Below are 18,766 nucleotides of genomic sequence, written 5' to 3'. Positions count from 1 at the left end.
ATACTTAATTCAACAAATTGAATTACCCTATTCATTGAATCCACCCCTTACCGATTCCTAATCCAATTATAGATTGAGTGATTTGTCTTCTGCTTAAGCATAAGGATAGCAAAGTATCATTTTTTGAATTGTTTATTATATTTTATGTAATAATTTAAAAAAATAATAAAAATAAGATGAGATGAAATACGTTCACTATCCGAATGTGAGCTTAATTAATTCAATAATCTTAAAGACTATGGAAATTATATAAAAAAACATTTATTACAGATTATTTTTTAAAAATAATTTGCACTCACGTGACTTTATATATCCTAAACTTTTAAAAAAAAGTAATGCTAGAGAAAAGTTATTATAGTAATACATATTTTATATTCACTACGTGGTTGCTTCTGATTGATTATTTTCAACACTCACTTGGGGATGCTCCTAATAATACCATATCATGTATATAAAATAGATACTCTTAATAATAATTTTTATCTATATTTATTCTTTGAAAAATAAATAGTTTGTCAGCATACGACAAAATACAAAGAAACGGGAGTCGTTTCGATGCTGTCAAAGGGCTGCTCTCGTTTGCGGAACTATAGAACCACCGTCGTTTCAAAGACTTTGCCGACGACTGTCGGGGACTAGAACTGAGAGCGATACACCGCCGGAACTGACGAGCAAATTCGGTGCCGCTTTGCACGATCCTTCAAAATACGGCGTTTTCAAAGGATGGCCATCACCGGAACTCCTTCAGGGAATTGAAATCGACGTCGCACCTAAGATTTCTAACTTTCTCATGGAACCAAACATCAATGGCGGTGTGTTTTCCTGGAAAACGACTCGCTCTGATGGAGCTCACCCCTACTTGGGATTTTTCATGTCTGCAACAAAAAAATGGAAAAACCATCCGCTGCAAAGGAGGAGAAAAATAAGCTGCTTGGAACTTCCAAAGAAGATTCTGAAGCCAGAGTTTTTAAGGCTGCAAAGGTAGAATTGGTAATATGCCTAAATAGGGCTCGACCCATTAAAAAAGGAAAAAAAAAAATTGATAGAATACACACACTCACAGATTCTGCTTAATTGCAACATTAAAAAGGAAAAGGAAGTTAATTACGTTCTCTTGTTGTTATAGCCCCGTTTATTCTTAGGGAATTTGATGGTATTTTGTTTGGATGTTTGTTTTCGACTTAACAAGATGTACTTCGTGTTTGTTAGTTTACTTATTAAAAAAATGCGTGTTTTGTTAGTTATGGTAGGTTACGTCGGTGCAATAAAATGCATAAAAAAGAATTGGTTTTTTTTGGTATTATAATTTGAAGAATGATATTAACATTGCTATGACTATAATTTCTATTTCCTTCCCTGGTTTTGAAGCCATTAGTAAAATTGGAGATATGATTATGCTAATTTAATGCGAGAATCCCGATAATTGTTATGCATTTGAGTGTTCAACTGATACCAACTGCTCAAATTGCTTTACTAGAAGAAGGTTCATAGCTATGTCTTAGAAGCATGGTAATAGGACAGTGTGCGTTCAAATAAAAGAAAAAACCCAAGAAAATGATTATGGCATATGCTGCTGATGTCCCTGACTCGAGGGCTGTTCATTCTTCAAGTGAAACCAGTATCTTCAAGTTGTCTCTGTATAAAAGAGGGACTCCTTTTATTAATGACTTGAACTTTTTTGTCTGTGTTTGCCCTTTTGTCAAGTGAAACTAGTATCTTAGTGGTCTTGTTAATCATTGGACCACCCTGATGTCCCTGTGCTCTGGATTGGATTAAGAATAAACCTATTCTAAAAGTTCCTCTTCTTCATACTTGGACACCTGCCTGGATGATGAATAGTTCCCATCTTATATATGAAGATAAAAAGGATTGCCTCCTTTTCTTGCATTTCTGGCAGGGAAGCTAATCAAGCCAACCCAGGAACTTCTAAGGTCAAGTGGATGAGATTGGTCAAGTGGTCGGAGATTGAATTACATGTGTTTATGGACTGAACGAGATTGAATTACATGTGTTTATGGACTGAACAAGATTCGAGCCGAGTAAATGGTCAAATTGCCAGGGGTGTGAAATGAATAGCCTTGGGTCTTGAGAATGAAAGTGTAAGGATTGTTATGTGTTATATCCTCTATTTTATCTTTTTTATCAAGGGAAATGGACCTCTCCTTTCTTATATTTCTACATCTAGGATCTGACTTGTATCATTGATACTATTAGAAAGAACTGAACCATTATTTGCTCTTTAATGTCCCTTAAGAAGGAGAGAAAACAAATATTACAGAATAATAGGAATGATTCTCTTCATTTCATGCATATTTAAGTCATAAACATGTGGAGAGAATGTGAACACGTGGTGTTAATGCCATCTTTTCTGTCTTAGGAATTACCCTTTTAATGGCCTTGTTCTCATCGAAAACTTAGGTTGTTTGAACTATTTCTCAAACAGAGGAAGTAAAAGAAATATATTTTCCGGTCCTTCAGAGGAAAGCATCTTTTTCCTATATGGCTGATCAGAACTCATTGGGCACAATTCCTAATGGCTGGATTTTGAAGAATGAAGTCCGGAAAGATGGATCTAAATTCTCGGTAGTTGACTGCCCATCATCATTTATGTGGCATTTTATGTGCTTTCCAAGTTCTACTGCTGGATATTTCATATCTATGAGTTTAGTATAATCACTAGCTTGTTTACCTGCATTTATACAACAACTTCTGATACAGATTTTACTTTTAGGTGGTAGACTGATACTATTAATATAAGTTTATATGGATCTTGTTACCTAATATGTTATGCTTGCCTCAGTTTGTTGAATTTTGGGGGTACTAAATTTGTTCTTTCTTTCCCTGAATGTCACCCCTTACCATTTTGGGTTGCTGGAAATAAGAGGGGTTGATATTTTGACGGGATGGTTTTTACTCAGGTAGTTTCTTGGTCGAGCAATAATTGAAATGTATACTCAATATATCCTTGTTGAACTGACTACCCTTGTAGATATTAGCAGGAGAATTGACAATTTTACAGTCCAGATGGTCTCCAGTCTGATACTGATAAGAGTCAGGACTGGCCCCTTAATTGTATCAAAGATCATTTTATTACAAGTCTTTGACGGTACTGTAATTTGAGTTTCCAGACCCTCAAGCTAAGTGGTTCATAGGATCATTCCGGGGCCTATTTTGCTTTGTCTAAGGATGCTGCTTATAGTAAACGGATTACTAGGGCTCCGCTTGAGTCATGGGCTGAGGATGTAATGCATTGTAGGCCTTTATGATTATAATGCTTGCCCATTTGTAGAGCCTAGAAGGTAGAAAAGCTATTCTTTGTCTTCATGGAAGCTATGGTAAAGTTTATCAAAGGGCAATACAACCCTTGTGTGTAGCCTTTTAAAATTTATATGGTGCCTCCATCCTCCACCAAGACTAGCACTGTTCCTCCTACTGAGCCTTTGAGCTGTAGGTACAACACTAACAAGCATGGAGGCAAGGTATACCAAGAGAGTTCATATAAAATTTATATCTAAAATCAGTGGAAGCATCCCTCCATGGTGCGAAGTTGTTCACTTTGATAATCTCTTGAACTCATCATGATGGCAGAATATAATTGTATTCTTCTGATGCCTTGACTGCTCATGAAGACCCAAAAATTACACAGACCACCACGACAGAAGATATCGGCGCATAGAAAACTTCGCTGATGTCAATGGTGATGTCTGCGAGTAGTGGAAAGGTCGTGAGTTCTACCTTAGAGGAAGGGGAAGTTTTGGGACAAAAAGGCGAGGCTGCTCAGGTTACTATGGGCGAGTCTTTGCCTTCTAATCAGACACAGATAGTCCCGAATGAAGTTGAGGAAGCTATGGGTGGGCCAAACGAGAGGTTTTTGGTGTCAGAAGTGGAGAAAATGGTCTCGTTCTTGGCAGGAGGGGACTCTGTTGATGGAAAGGAGACGGGTACCAATCAGCTGGATCTCTTTGTGGATTTTGTGGGCAGTGAGGAAGAGGAGATGGGGAGCCCGTCACCCTTACAGATGCTCCCACCTCCTATAGCACCTCAGGCATCAGATTGGGTATTAAAAAAAGTAGAGGAGTTTCATGGTTGGGTGGAAATTTCCTATGATGGGTATGAAGACCAATTCATGGCCCTCCTAGTAGCCATGGAAGCTAATCGATCCACGGTAATGAAGTCAGCCGTTAAAAAGGATAGAGAGTTGAAACGATTGCAATGCTCCATTAACTATGATAATAAGGAGGGCACTTCGGGGAGAGATAGAGCAAAAGGGAGGGATGTTTCTTTTGTTAATGAAGCCTAAAATACTGTCTTGGAATGTGAGAGGGATCAATGAAGTGAATAAACGGCTATGTATTAGATCCATCCTCCGAAGTTGGAAAGTAGACATTGTTTGCTTACAAGAAACTAAATTGACAGTTATTTCTCTTTGTATCATTAGGAGTTTGTGGGGCTGTTTGCAAGTGGGATGGCATTATTTACCGTCCAATGGAGCATCCGAGGGTATACTAGTTATGTGGGATAAAAGTGTGATGGAAAATATGAAAAATTTCATGGGGCATTATGTGGTGGCATGCTCGTTCAAGAATGTCATGGATGGCTATCAGTGGGCTTTTGCAGGCGTATATGGGCCTAATCTTGACCAGTCTCGAAGCCTACTTTGGGATGAGTTGGCCGGTATTAGCAGTATTTGGGACTTACTTTGGTGTATTGGAGGTGATTTCAACGTCACCCATTTCCCGAGTGAGAGATCGGGTGGTGTGGGCTTCAACCAACCCATGGTAGATTTTTCTAACTTCATTTCTAAACAGAATTGACAGGATATACCTCTTGCAGGTGGTTCCTTCACTTGGTCTAGCAACCGAGATCTTCCATCCTGGTCAAGGATAGACAGATTTCTAATCTCACCGGAATGGGAGGCACATTATCCGGAGCTTATCCAGAAGAGACTACCCAGGTTGTGTTCAGATCACTTTCCTATTCGGTTGAATTGTGGGGGCATTAGAAGAGGCCCAAGGTACTTCAAATTTGAGAACATGTGGTTGAAGTCAAAGGGTTTTCTGGACAGAATAAGACAATGGTGGTCTTCTTACCACTTCCATGGAATTGCTAGCTATAAGATGGCTTGCAAATTAAAGTCTTTGAAAAAGGACTTAAAGGATTGTTTGGTAATGTGGAAAGCCATAAATATGTTCTAATGGAGGAGCTTAAGGACTTGGAAGGTGTGGAAGAGGTGAGGTTTTTTTTTTTCTGAAATTGAGTGGGCCTGCAAATCCCAAGTGATTGTGGACATTGAACGATTGTCTCTTTTGGAAGAAATATCATGGCGTCAGAAATCACGAGCGTTATGGTTGAAGGAAGGGGATAGATGCACCAAGTTCTTTCACCAAGTGGCCAACTCACACAGGCGGAACAAAGCAATAGATACCCTATTGATAGATGGGGTGGTCTCATTCAACCATACCGAGATCTCAGACCACATTGTCCATTTCTATGATACGTTGCTTTCGGAACAATTTGAGTGGAGGCTGAGACTTGACAGGTTGGTCTTTGATGTTCTTGACCCGTAGGTTGCGGAACTACTCAAAAGGCCTTTTGAGGAGGTAGAGGTCCGGCCGGTGATCAAGGGTATGGTGGGTGATAAAGCTCCAGGTTCCGATGGCTTCTCCATGACTTTTTTTCATACGTGTTGGGATGTGCTTAAAGATGATATCATGGGGATTTTCCATAAATTTCATGGAAGCGGGCGGTTTGAGAAAAGTTTTAATGCTACTCTCTTAGCACTCATTCCTAAAAAGCCAGGTGTGGAAGATGTGAAAGATTTTCGACCCATTAGTTTGGTGGGTGGTCTATACAAAATTTTATCTAAAGTATTGGCAAACAGATTGAGGTGATGGAAAGATTGATTTCGAAGCCTCAAAATGCATTTGTTCAAGGTAGGCAAATCCTTGATTTGGTACTGATAGCCAACAAATGTCTGGAGAGTCGTGTTAAATCGGGAGAGCCTGGACTCCTTTGTAAGTTAGACATGGAGAAAGCTTACGATCACGTCAATTGGAGTTTCTTACTTTATATGCTGGAGAGATGTGACTTTGGCTCTAAATGGTGTTCCTGGATCCTTCATTGTATTTCTACAGCCTGTTTCTTTGTATTGGTGAATGGTACGCCCAAAAGTTTTTTCAAAAGCTCCCGAGGCTTGCGACAAGGAGACCCCCTTTCTCCTCTTTTCTTTGTTTTTGTGATGGAAGCTTTCAGCAAGATGATTTCAGGGGCGGTAGAGGGAGGATTCATATCAGGATTCTCAGTGGGAGAGGCAAGTTCAGGTTCTCTTAACATTTCTCACCTATTGTTTGCTGACGATACTCTAATCTTTTGTGAAGCCAGACATGAGCAAATTCAAGTTGTGAGAGCTCTTTTATTATGCTTTGAAGCCATGTCAGGCTTGAAGGTGAATTTGGCTACATCAGAGATAGTGCCAGTGGGACATGTACCCAATGTGGAGAGTCTGGCGTCCTTCTTGGAGTGCAAGATATCTCAGTTGCCTATGAAATATCTTGGTCTTCCGCGGGGGGCGGCGTTCAAATCGAAATCTATTTGGGATGTTGTAATAGAAAAAATGGAAAGGAAACTAGCTGGTTAGAAGAGGATGTACTTATCCAAAGGGGGCCGGGCAACTCTCATAAAAAGCACTCTTTCTAACTTACCAACATATTTCCTTTCACTATTTCCACTTCCCGCTAAGGTGGCTCATTGCATGGAGAAAATTCAACGTGATTTCCTGTGGGGAGGGATCAAGGAAGAGTTTAAATTTCACTTGGTGAAATGGGCCACAATTTGCTCCCCCATCAAGGAAGGAGGATTGGGTATACGGAATTTGAGATCCTTCAACCAAGCCTTGCTTGGCAAATGGTTATGGAGATATCACCCTGAAAGGGAGGCCTTTTGGCAAACCGTCATTGCTTTTAAGTACGGTGAATCATGGGGAGGGTGGTGTTCTAATGAGGTGAATGGACCCATGGAGTAGGGCTTTGGAAACATATTAGAAGAGGATGAAATATCTATGCAGCACATACTTGCTTCAAAGTCGGCAACGGTGTTAAGGTAAAATTTTCGCATGACTTATGGTGTGGTGATCGGGCACTCAAGGATGTTTATCCATGAGTTTATAGCTTAGCAAGAAGGAAATAAGCATCTATTGCAGATCTAGTTAGCTTTTCCAATGGCTCCTCCCAATGGAACCTCACTTTCAATAGAGACGTACAAGACTGGGAGATGGATGATATTTTGGCCTTTTTTGACTTTGTGTACTCCACTCGAGTGTTGGGGGAAGGTGAAGACAAGTTATATTGGCGTCCTTCTAAGAAGGGAGTTTTTACGGCCCGTTCTTTCTATCATTCCTTAAATGTGCACAACTCAGTCCCGTTCCCATGGAAGAGCATTTGGAAGACAAAGGCACCTCTAAAGGCAGCGTTTTTTGTATGGACAGCCTCTTGGGGAAAGATTCTTACCATAGATAACCTGAGGAAACGCTGCATTATAACTATGAATTGGTGTTACATGTGTAAGAAGAGTGGTGAGTCCGTTGACCATCTATTACTACATTGCGAGATTGCCATGTCCTTATGAACCGAAGTCTTAGCACGGGTGGGGTTAGCATGGGTGATGCCGGAAAAGGTATGTGATTTTTTAGCCTCTTGGAGAGGTATTAGGGGCAACTCTCAAATTGCATCCATTTGGAAGATGTTACCCATTTGTCTATGGTGGTGCATTTGGAGGGAGCGAAACGCAAGATGCTTTGAAGATCAAGAGAGATCAACGGAAGAGCTTAGAACTTTGTTTTTCAATACTTTACTCCATTGGTCAATTGTAATTGATTTTTAGGGCAGGTCTTTTCATGATTTCCTTGTATCCCTAAGCTAGACTTAAACTTGCTCATGTATATGTCCCGTATACTTGGGCATTCTCTGTCTCACTTTTGATCAATAAAATTTTGTTTACCGATAAAAAAAAAAAAAAAAAATTGTATAGAATCATTGCTACCAAGACCAAAACACAATAACAAAAAAATAGGAAACGAAAAAGAATCCTTGCAACCTATCAAACCAAATTATAAAAAAGTAATTAAATTGATTCCTAGCCATCTAAAACTCCTTGCATATGTTAACAACTAGAGGTTGGCTCAAGTGGTAAAAACGTTGGTCTTGGTGGTATGCTCCCTCCATGGTCCAAGGCTCGAATCCCACCGGATGCAAACAATCTCTATGGGCCATCAGACTGGGAGATCTTCCCTTGAATTACCCGAGGTATACTTGCGAGAAACTCCTTGCCGAGGGCCTGTGCACCCTCAAGATTAATCGGGACGTTGCTCCCGGACACCCAGTGCCAATCAAGAAAAAAAAAATCCTTGCATATGTTATGAATGTGATAAGGGATGGAGGGCAGTCATGGTTTCAATCTCATGTAGGTAGATGTTTTATGGGTGGCAATATTCAGCACTTTTAATGGGTTATGCCCTAGAGGGAGGTGGAGACAATGGAGTTGTTGGGCTTGTTGGCAGAATCCTTGCGATGGTCATAGAAATTCTTTGTGCTTAATGTGGTGCATTTGGTAAGAATGCTATGCCTGAACTTTGGAGACTGTGAGAGGAAGGTGTCACAATTAAAATCCAAAACTTCAACAATCTCTATGCTTGGATGACTGCTCATGACAACTCTCAATTGTCTATACTATGAGGCTATAAAGAATTTTGCTGTTTTTCTTCTTCTTGCTAGTTGGGTGTATCCTTTTGTATACTTCCTATGTACTTAGGTTACACCTCTCTGCGCTTTTAATTAAGTTTTTATTTCTGATAAAGGAAAAAAAAAGTAATGCAATTGGTTGATGAGCACATGTAGAATTGAGACTACCCCTTTGGTCGCAAATACAATGTCTAAAATAAGATAGTGCTAGATGTGAACCAGCCACCACAGAACTAATCCCTTGGCATTAAGTGTGTTGAGAGGTAAGCATGCTGCATTTGAGTATGACAGGTACCTGAAACACTACTTGCTTGTAATTGCTGTACTTTGCCTTAAAAAATTTCTGAACATTTATTTACTTCATTTGGATTCTTGCAAGTTGACACAATTACAGTTTGTAAATCATAAATTTAACGAAATGAAATATATCTCAAGTACTTTTGTATTTTGTAGATTAGCATATGAGGTAGAATAACATTTCCTTCAGGTACCATGACTGAAATTACATACGTGCATGGGGTTTTGTGGACATAAAAAAAATGGACACTTGTGCTTGGGCTTTCTAGACTGAGCAGAAGTGTCTGCAGAAATGATTTACTGAAGAAAACTGATGAAAAAAAGCCCAAGGGAAACACCAAACTCTGGGCTGGAAATAAAGGTAGGTGACAGAGGCATTCTGAGCCGACTACTATTACTACATGCGCATCAAGTGCAGTGACTTGGAAGCAAGCTACCTTGACCATCTTCCGAAGTTATAAATATTCGTCTTTCCCATATCAATTGTTTCTTTATGTTATAGCAATTTTCCTTTTTTAAATGCATTGCTTTAACTTCTAGAAGCATAGATGTGAAGAAGTAAGCTGAGGTTGATCAATAAACAGCCTAACATGTAAAATCTGCTGCTCAATTTGTTTGGTTAGCTGGTTCTGGTTCAACCAAATTAAAGTAAGCTGTAATACTGTTCTAGACTTAGGCTTGTGGGTACTAAGGTAGGTTCATGATTAATTCACTTCTTTTTGTAGGTGAAGGGTACTTGTATATTGTTGTGAATGAAAAATGTTTGCTCTTTGCTAGAAGTTAGTGTGTAACCTAATTTTTCCTTTCCATATTGCACCCATGTTTGTCATGGAACTATCTGCTATTAGATATCTACCCTTTTCTTGCCTTAATGGCACAAAGCATAAAGATATAAATAAGTTACACATGGAGCAATAAATATTGAGATTAGAAAATTTAGCATGGTAATTATCAATGCAAAACTGGTTTAAGAATTTAATGACTATGTTTTATGTTTGGTTGTTTTAGTACTACTTCTGTCAGGCAACTGGGTAACTTTTTCTCACCTATGAAGATCTTATGTGCTATGTAAAATATGCTAGGGAAGCAAGGGTTTCCATTTACTCAACGGTGAGTTTGATTTTCTAAAGCTGTTGTGGTTTTTTTTTAATAATTTGTGTACTGTTATATGTATGCAGCCTAAATATTACGGTTCTAAGATTGGTACAAATATTATGAATGTATGTTAATATTTTGTATTCGTTTAGGATGGCCTTTCCACTCCCGTTGGTGATGTTTGTGTTACATTATTTGCATGGATCTTTAGGCGTATTCCATGATAGATTTGAGTATGGTTCTTTGAAATTTTACATGGTTCAATGGATAACAATTGGAACAAGGTCAAACGCTTAGTTGAGTTTGGTGAATTAGAATATTATTTGAATTGTCCATCTGCATTTATTTCCTTTCTCCAGTAGCAACTACTAGCCCTACTTTACTCTATCATTATGGTTCAAGCATTGGAATAGATTTTGCCACATTGGACTTTGTATCTAGAGCTCGAATGGATCATGGATGAATTAAATTTCAAGTAAATTATCTCGGTGGAATACTCAATCAAAGAGATTGGGGCAGCATATGATGAAAGAATCCTGACAAGTAGCTTTCCTTTTGCTCAGATTGATGCTTGTAACATCGTAGGTTCCTAAGAATTTTTATACAACATGATATGAATAAAGTGCTTTGTATACATAGCCTTCTGATATTTGTGCTTAGCAGGACTGAATTGTTAACCGCTCTTGTCCTTCCATTCTTTTGTGTCTTGAGCAAGATTGTGCTTTTTTTTTCCCCATTTATAGCTGCTTGCAAGACAGTGCTTGATTAAGAAAAAAACAGTTCTGGGCATGTATCACTCAGTGTCCAAGGCTAAGATTGCCTCCCTCTTTTACACATTTTCTTCTGTATGTGTGGCTTCAACTTTGCCAGGATAATTAGATCAGTGTGGGAAAGATTATGCTTTTTAATGCTCCTAATTTATTTCATGTTGGAGGCTTGCTCAAGGAAAGCCAACCTGTTTTGGACAATGGAAGTAAATTTGGTTCCTCCCCAATAACATTGGGGAGAGGGGGAATAAAGGGTTTATAACACATAGTAACACCCCCTTATTTTTAGCTGGTAGGAGAGGGCCTCCTCTGAGGGACGTTTCTATTGGCAGTATGCAATTTGGTACTGCCATTACCTGTGTAAGGCATAGGAATTGAAACACTTCAAAAGTTTTCCCACTTATATTGAAAGCCATTCCTTGCACATTCTGTACAATCCTGATCGCACATTGGGAAAAAGAAATAATTTATAGTGGTTAAGTTATAAAAGTAGTCATGGATGCCAATGGCCATATTGGCTACTTATTTAGATGATATTAGGTTTATAAGTGATTTTAGGGAAGCTTCAAATTGACTAGTCTTTTTGGGGTTATATCACAGGTGTGAGTAGCAGTTTCTCTAGGTCGTTACACATTCTCTATGTCAACTTCCACCTTAACCCTATAAACTTGCCTATTCCCATCATTGGTTGTTGAAATCTTATTCCAATGTGTTTTACGTGGTAAATTTTGTAAGAGATATTTTGGGATTCCTATGTATTAATCTTTCTCGCTTTGTTGTAGTATTTTCGAATGATTAAAGATTCAATTTATGTTTTCAATCTCTAAAACTTTACCACATATTCCCATCCATAATATTTCTGAGAAGCAGTTTGTTTCTAATGGTATATCCTTCCTAATATTTGTTAATTAGATGGCGAGCTACTTATTGCGAAACTCGGTCCTTCCTTTTTTCTGTTTATACCTAGAAGCTCCTCATTTATGCATTTTGGCCAGGAGTTTTGTGCCATATAATCAGACATGATATATTCCATTTATTTTCTCTTTTCACAAATCGCTGTAGGAATTCAATGTCAAGAAACTGAAGAAGAAAGCTGGGTTTTTAGCTAGGAGGAAACATTTATTCATAGAAAAAGCAAGGAGCAAACATTTGACCGGCCAAAGCTCAAGGTTGTTGGCTGTCAAAAGGAGTAAAGTTCTGTTATGTATGAGGAAAAGTTTATTGGGTCAGAGCTCAAAGTTGTCAGCTGTTGATCAGGGTATATTTCTGGAACTTTGTCTTCAAAAACTGTAGTCTTTTAATTCTCTTCATTCAACTGCCCATTTAAAACCGCAGTTTGCAACTCTGGCATTCATTGTAGTGCTCTCATCTCTACTGCTTTGGCATAAGTTCATTTGGGTAATGATTTTGACTTCTTGTTTCCTTCTCATGTGAACTTCTATATCTCCTCCAGGTGACGAAATCAATGACTTGGCGGAGAGCACTGGTCCTGAGGACAGCCCTGGTTTGGGAGAGAGGGCTAAAGCCGACTGCCCTCATCGGGCTGGCCTAGACGCGGAGCAGGTACCCAATCTTCAGAGCAGTGACCCAGCTAGTAACTAGTTACTGCTCTTTAAATAAGCAGGTCCCCTGACTACATTTAACAGTTTTAAGCTGTTCTAGTAAAACAAAACGGCATCTTATGCGTTTGTTATAACTTTAGATCTTTCAACTCTCTTTGCGTTTAAGTTGGAACTTTTTTTTTTTAAATTCCATCCTTTTGGGATTCACCTTTGTTGGTAGATGGTTGAACCATAATATCCTTTGCTTTGGGTTTTTTTTAATCAACTTAATTAGCTTTTTTGTTTATTTCTAGTTTGCACCTAATCCCCAGGGGTTGGCACAAGTTGTAGGGCCTTGATCTTGGTGGTATACTTCCTCCATGTCTAAGGTTTAAACCCCCGGATGCAAACAATTTTTTATCAATGAAAAGCCGATGATCTACCAGATCGGTGTGGGGACTTTGTTACATGGTCTAGGGATTAATTGAGTCCGGTTAAAAGATATGTTGCATTTGCACCGTCTCAAAACCTCGTCATAAAAAATTAGTTTGCACCTAATCTCAGTATGTGATGATAATTATAATATGCATATGTATATATATATGCATATTATATATATACATAATATATATAATACCAAAGTCTTGCTTGGCTGAATGCTTCGAATAAAATACACGCTTTTGTAGTTGGTTCCACGCACAATTTGAATCACGACAAGATTATGACACAACATAAGGGAATTTTCTATTGGAAAAATATTTGCATCAGCCCCACACCAGCACACACTCAACCTATTGAGTGTAAAAGAAAAAAAAAAAAGTAAAAAAAAAAAAGTGATGTGAAGTGTGTGCTGGTGTGGGGCTGATGCATAGCATTTCCCTTTTCTATTAAATCAATGTTGTTTAGTTTGGTAACAGGTAAACCGTCTACATAATTCACTTCTCTGTACAAAATCATGTGCCTGTTAGATCGTCCTTTATTTCAAAATAAAGTAATGTAACATCCGCAATAAAGTCACTTTTAAAATTCGGAGTTGGAGTGCTATTACTGGACATTGACTTAAAAATATTTTTTTTTATTCTAAAAAAAGTGCTAAGTACAAAGATTCTATAAATAAAATAATTTTTTATTAAAATACCGAGATCATAAAAGAGAGTACGCGGAAGCAATTATTAAAATTTCTCAAACTTCGTGTCATGAAAATCATAACTTAAAATTTTTATACATGATCTAAGCCACTGTCATGCCTCCCTAGACTAAGTCTCGTCTTGCAGTTTTATCTTCATAATTATCCTAACCTGTGGTGGTTTAAAAACATAAAAATAAACTAAAACAAGTCGATGGCTCAGTAAGAGACCCATCATAATGTAAATATAATTAACATAAGATTTTTCAAAAAATATTTTATGCTGAAAACTTAAAATCATGATCACTCATGTATGCTTAAGCCATGCATGTGTTGTCTTTGAGTTATCTAACTTATCATACTTATCTTACTGACACACATACTTAACCATGTGTGCAAGGTTGTGCACCAGCCTCACATCCTGCAGCTGTAAGGGGGCCACTAATAGTATTCTAGCATATTATAAAATGTTACTTATTTTATACAACGTGAATTGCATAATACATACATAAATATAATATGTAAAATGAAATATGATGAATGACGTGCTTACAAATATCATGACATGCGCGGTATGTAAACGCTGGCTTCCAAAGAATTGGCTTTAATAATAATATATATAACTAGCTAACGGATGTTAATCCTAATTTATGATCAAGCTACTTACCTCGTAGTGTTGCTTCCTATAATTTTCGACACAAAATTGATCACGATGCTGAACTAAGAGGTTTATCATTTTTTTTTTCCAAATAACACGCGAAAGAGAGATATTTATAGAGAGATTTGGACTCGTCGAAAGAGAGATATCAAGTCGACGACCAGTTGAGTTGGACTCGGTTAAAGAGTTTTAACTTGAAGATGACTTGTAGAGTTGTATCTCTGTTGGAATAGGATGTTGACGAGTTCAACTCGGTCACAATCATTCAAGAAGAGTGTTTGAATTTAAAAACATGATCTCGTAGTTCATTCAATATAGGATTGGTAGTGACAGAGACTGCGTAGGGGACTTCAATCAATGATGATTTTAAATTGAAATAAATTTATAATGGTCGATCTTTAAATTCTAAAATGAGTCTAACTCGTTCAATAAATAATAAATAAGATTTAACATAGTTATTGAGTCTAATTAAAACTCTTAATTAATCTCAATAATTTATCGCTCGTGGGCTTATCCAATATGGTCCATTAATATAATTTAAGCCTAATAAAAATTATTAATATCTCGACCTAGAATTATTGAGCCGGGTCGTTACAAGTAAATTTGTTATTATTTAAATTAGAGTAATTTTACAGATCAGCCACTGTGGACACCCCACACCCCACATCTCGTACAAAGCAACTCTTTATTTCACTTTCTCTCCTCAATCTCATCTAACCCTTATCTCATCAAGCTCTCTCTCTCTCTCTCCTCAAACTCTCTCTCATCTCATCGGACCCATCACTCTCTTTTCAAATTCTTTTTAATTTTTTCTTTTCTCGTCATCAGGCCCCCTCTCTCTTTCTTTCATCATTTTCACCTATCATTTCACTCTCTTTCATCTAATCAAACTCCTCTCTCTTATCAAGCTCTCTCTCCTCAAAGTCTCTCTCATCTCGTCGGACTCATCTCTCTCATTTTTGTTAATAAGAAGAAGAGAGAGGAAAAAAAAAAGGAAGTCCATGTAAGTTGTGGGGTGTAAGAAGGGAATAGTGACTGATGAGGATAATATTTTTTTAAATTATATTATAACATGTTATTTCATGTATGGACTAGAGTCTCTCTTAATTAATAAAGCCAAATTACGAATTCAATATCTTAATTCTATAAAATGTCAAATCATTACTTTTAAAAATAAAAACTTAAGCAAAAGAAATTGATTAATTTAATTATTATTTAAATTACAATTAGAAACCACTATGCAAAGTTGTAGTGTTCTCTTTCTACGGATCTAAATTAAAGAAAGGTAAGAGTTAGAATTAAACAAATGACTGAATAAAATTAAGCATAAAACAACTCTATCATTGGGACTGAAAGCCAGCTTGAGGAATAATTCAGTACTATTTACATTGGCGTGTCTCAAGAATTGCTTTATTTTAATATTTTAATAGGATGCGGTTTGGAAAGTGAGTTAAGATAAGATTAGTTGAGATGATAGTTGAATAAAATATTGTTAGAATGTTTGTTGATGTCGTATTTCGTGGGCTTGGACGGTTCCACGCTGACAGTGCTCAGGACACAGTGCTTGAATTATTCCCTACAAGGAGGAGATGGAGACCTCAGGGTCCATGGTAACTCCGACGATCAAGTTAGTTTCGATGTAGGAGATAAAGAGAGAAAACAATAGAAATGTATGTAAAAATGTTGACCTTATTGTCGGTTGTAGAAGTCGTCTATTTATACCTGCCGGTCTGGTCTCCATAGTAGTGGAGTGTTGCTCTGTAGGAGATCGGACATTCATGCCCCTACTCGTCGTGTTATAAAGCATTTAGGTTTGACGTGAGTGTTCCGAACTCTAGGTTGCATTGAATGTGGCATGCTTTCTTCCATAGGTTTCTCCCATCTCATTAATGTGGCGTGCCTTCCTCTCTAAACTTCTTTGTCTGTCATGTCTGGGTGGCGATATTTTCAGTCGGCGATTTCATATGTCCGTTGGCTAGTGGTTTCCAGGCTATTTTCTTTGCCACACGTTTTGCTATGATTTTTCTATCTACTCATCCCCTTGATCTGGGCCCATTGATGTATACATGGCCCGACCCGACTCCCATGTCTGGGCTTGGGCCTGAGCCTAGATCTAACCCAGGAAATATTCCCTTCACAATACCTCGTGAATTTTTAGCACCCTTTGGGGGCAACTGGAAATTATAGAGAAAATTTATTGTGTTTCTTTAAATTCCAATGGGGGGCTTTTATGGAGGGCAGGGATATGCGCACGTGCATATTCACCCGTTCCCCCTTTCCAGGCCATTGGGATGAGAAATGTTCCCTGGACACGTCGCCTTCCCATGCGTAGAGCTAATAATGGTTCCCACCCTCATTAATTGAAGCTGTCTCTTCATATGGACTCTTGTGCATGGACGCGGCATGCAGGGTTGGTTCGTGTGAGGTACATGCCTTGTTAGTAACTGTTGGTCTGGTTTCCCATGACTGACACATCCGTTAGGATTTCGTGCTGCCGTTTTAGAAGTCCCACCATCCCCTCGCACTATTTAAGCCCATTATTTCCTTCTTTTTTCCCTCTTCTACCATTTTTGTTACTCCAGACCTCTCATTCCGTCTTCTTCCTTGAGCTTCCCTTATTTTTGAAATATCAAAGTTCTAACCTCTTATTTCTTTTGTCATGTCTAACCGAGGCGATACTGATGCCCGTTTCAGCTATTTTGTTGGAAAGTGGTGGCTGTCCGCCATGACCAGTGACGACCTTCATGCATACTGTAGGTTGTAAAACATTCCTCCAGACACCATTTTGGAGATTCCCGGTTCTCGTGTCCCTTCCATGGATGTTGACGGACTGGCAACACGAGTTGCCCTTTTTCACTATATGTTCACCAACGGACTGCGGTTGCCGTTCTGCCGCCCCATTAGGGATATTCTGGACTTTCTTGAGTTGGCCCCGGCACAGCTTCATCCCAATGCCTGGCGTCGGATGATGGCCAGTTGCATTGCATTTCGAATAGCCCTTGGTGGTTCTTTGAAGGATTACCCCAATTTAACAGCTCGTAGTTTTTATCGGTATATTGCATCAATCGGCTTGCTGAGAATCTCTGTAGTTTCCATGCACAATCTTCAGAGAAACGTTTTGTGTTCTTGGAGAAGCATCATTCTTCAATAAAAGAGTGGCAACGATGCTTCTTTTTTGTTTCTGGTTCGGGCTGGGAGTTCTCGGAAGAGGAGTTGGAAGGTGGGGAGTTCCCCGTCCGTGTGGTCTGTGCCAAGTTCCAAGTCCCTTTCCATCAAACTGTCAGAGAGGGAAGAACTTAGGGTTGCCACCATGATGTCCTGGGCGACGGCTCACCCCACTTTTTCTGAATCAGATGTGTTGTTGATAGACTCCAACATTCGGCCCTACATAACGTTTCCCTGCCGCTCGCATGTGCTCGGTCGGGAGTTCTTGATGGTTCCCCCATTCCCTCCTAGGGAAAAACGTCAGGCCACCTCTCCTCCAGAAGGTGATCGGGTGAAACGGCCAAGAATAGGTGATAGCCCCACTAGGGCTGGGTACTTTCACCCTCGTCCCTCCAGACCATCTCAAGCTGCTTGGTCTGCCCGTGGTCATGACTGACCTTCTGGCTCATCATTCCGCCCGCCAGTGGGGTCTCCTTTTAGTGAGTATGGTGGAGGCTCTCTCTCGACATGTAATACCCCCATATGATATAGATAAGGGTAGGTGGTGTATGAGATCCCACATTACTTGAGAATGACAAGTTCTTGTTCTTTATAAGGTTCCAATGGGGCTCCAATTATATAATTGACTAGTCCTTTTGGAGTATAGGCGATGTGGTTTGGGCCTTCCATTGGGGCGTTACAAATGGTATCAGAGACTATCACAACCAAAAATGTGGGACTTGAGCCGTGCCATCTACAATGGACAGACCCGACAAGGATGTCGGGAATTTAAGGGAGGTAGATTGTGATACCTCCATATGATATGGATAAGGGTAGGTAGTGTATGAGATCCCACATTGCTTGGGAATGAGAAGTTCTTACTCTTTATAAGGTTCTAATGGGGCTTCAATTGTATCAATGACTAGTCCTTTTGGAGTATAGGCCATGTGGTTTGGGCATTCCATTGGGGCATTACACGACATCTCGAGCACAAGGTCACAGGGCCCCCGGTGATTCCTGCTCAAGTTCCCAGGTCCTGCTCAAAGGGCCTCTGAGAGTTCCATGTGTCCATCCTCATCGAGCGTCCCTCGCAAGGGAGAGAGCAGCTCTTCTTCTGCCCACCAAGTTCCACTAGTAGGTATCACACTTTAGATTCAATAGGTTGTGACAATCTTTTCTTCTTAGTACACTCTGTGAGTTAATTTTTTCTTTCAGGCTCCGTTAGGGGAGACGAGGGGGCTGACATTGCCATTGCTTTTCTCTTCTCCAAAACTTTAACCAAGCCCATCGCTCGTGATCCCAGTCAGATGATGGGAGCTTTTCCTTCATTTGAGGAAACGCTTGACCAAGCTAAGGTTCCTCCACTTGAGCCGTCGATTAGAGAGCCAACTCCTTTTGAGGAA

General features: G+C 39.2%; 1 protein-coding gene across 4 annotated transcripts; it reads left to right on the top strand.

The window, feature by feature from the left end:
• The first annotated feature begins 566 nt into the window (after positions 1-566).
• On the top strand, positions 567-12,781 carry LOC108983213. Of its 4 annotated transcripts, none has more exons than XR_004797795.1 (4): positions 567-981; positions 1,898-2,099; positions 11,957-12,152; positions 12,348-12,781. XR_004797795.1 is itself a non-coding variant. In XM_035683542.1 (4 exons), the coding sequence occupies exons 2-4, from the start codon at positions 10,092-10,094 to the stop codon at positions 12,494-12,496; spliced, it is 396 nt and encodes a 131-aa protein (XP_035539435.1). In that variant the 5' UTR covers positions 567-981; positions 10,041-10,091; the 3' UTR covers positions 12,497-12,768. The 4 variants fall into 4 exon arrangements, 3 of the variants coding, with proteins under 3 accessions (XP_035539435.1, XP_035539433.1, XP_035539434.1); XM_035683542.1 differs by lacking the exon at positions 1,898-2,099 and adding an exon at positions 10,041-10,142 and having other exon boundaries at positions 12,348-12,768; XM_035683541.1 differs by lacking the exons at positions 567-981; positions 1,898-2,099 and adding exons at positions 8,999-9,393; positions 10,041-10,142 and having other exon boundaries at positions 12,348-12,769.
• The last annotated feature ends 5,985 nt before the right edge of the window (positions 12,782-18,766 follow it).

Source organism: Juglans regia, chromosome 12 (assembly GCF_001411555.2).
Source record: "Juglans regia cultivar Chandler chromosome 12, Walnut 2.0, whole genome shotgun sequence".
NCBI lineage: Eukaryota > Viridiplantae > Streptophyta > Magnoliopsida > Fagales > Juglandaceae > Juglans > Juglans regia.
The sequence above is the reverse complement of the archived record's forward strand: the minus strand, read 5'-3'. Positions and strand labels throughout refer to the sequence as shown.

Excerpts from the sequence above, each read along its gene's own strand:
- LOC108983213 (XM_035683540.1), top strand. The coding sequence starts at position 889 with ATGGAAAAACCATCCGCTGCAAAGGAGGAGAAAAATAAGCTGCTTGGA. Across the intron at positions 982-11,956 it reads GAGTTTTTAAGGCTGCAAAG|GAATTCAATGTCAAGAAACT; the intron begins GTAGAATTGGTA and ends AAATCGCTGTAG. Across the intron at positions 12,153-12,347 it reads GTTGTCAGCTGTTGATCAGG|GTGACGAAATCAATGACTTG; the intron begins GTATATTTCTGG and ends TATCTCCTCCAG.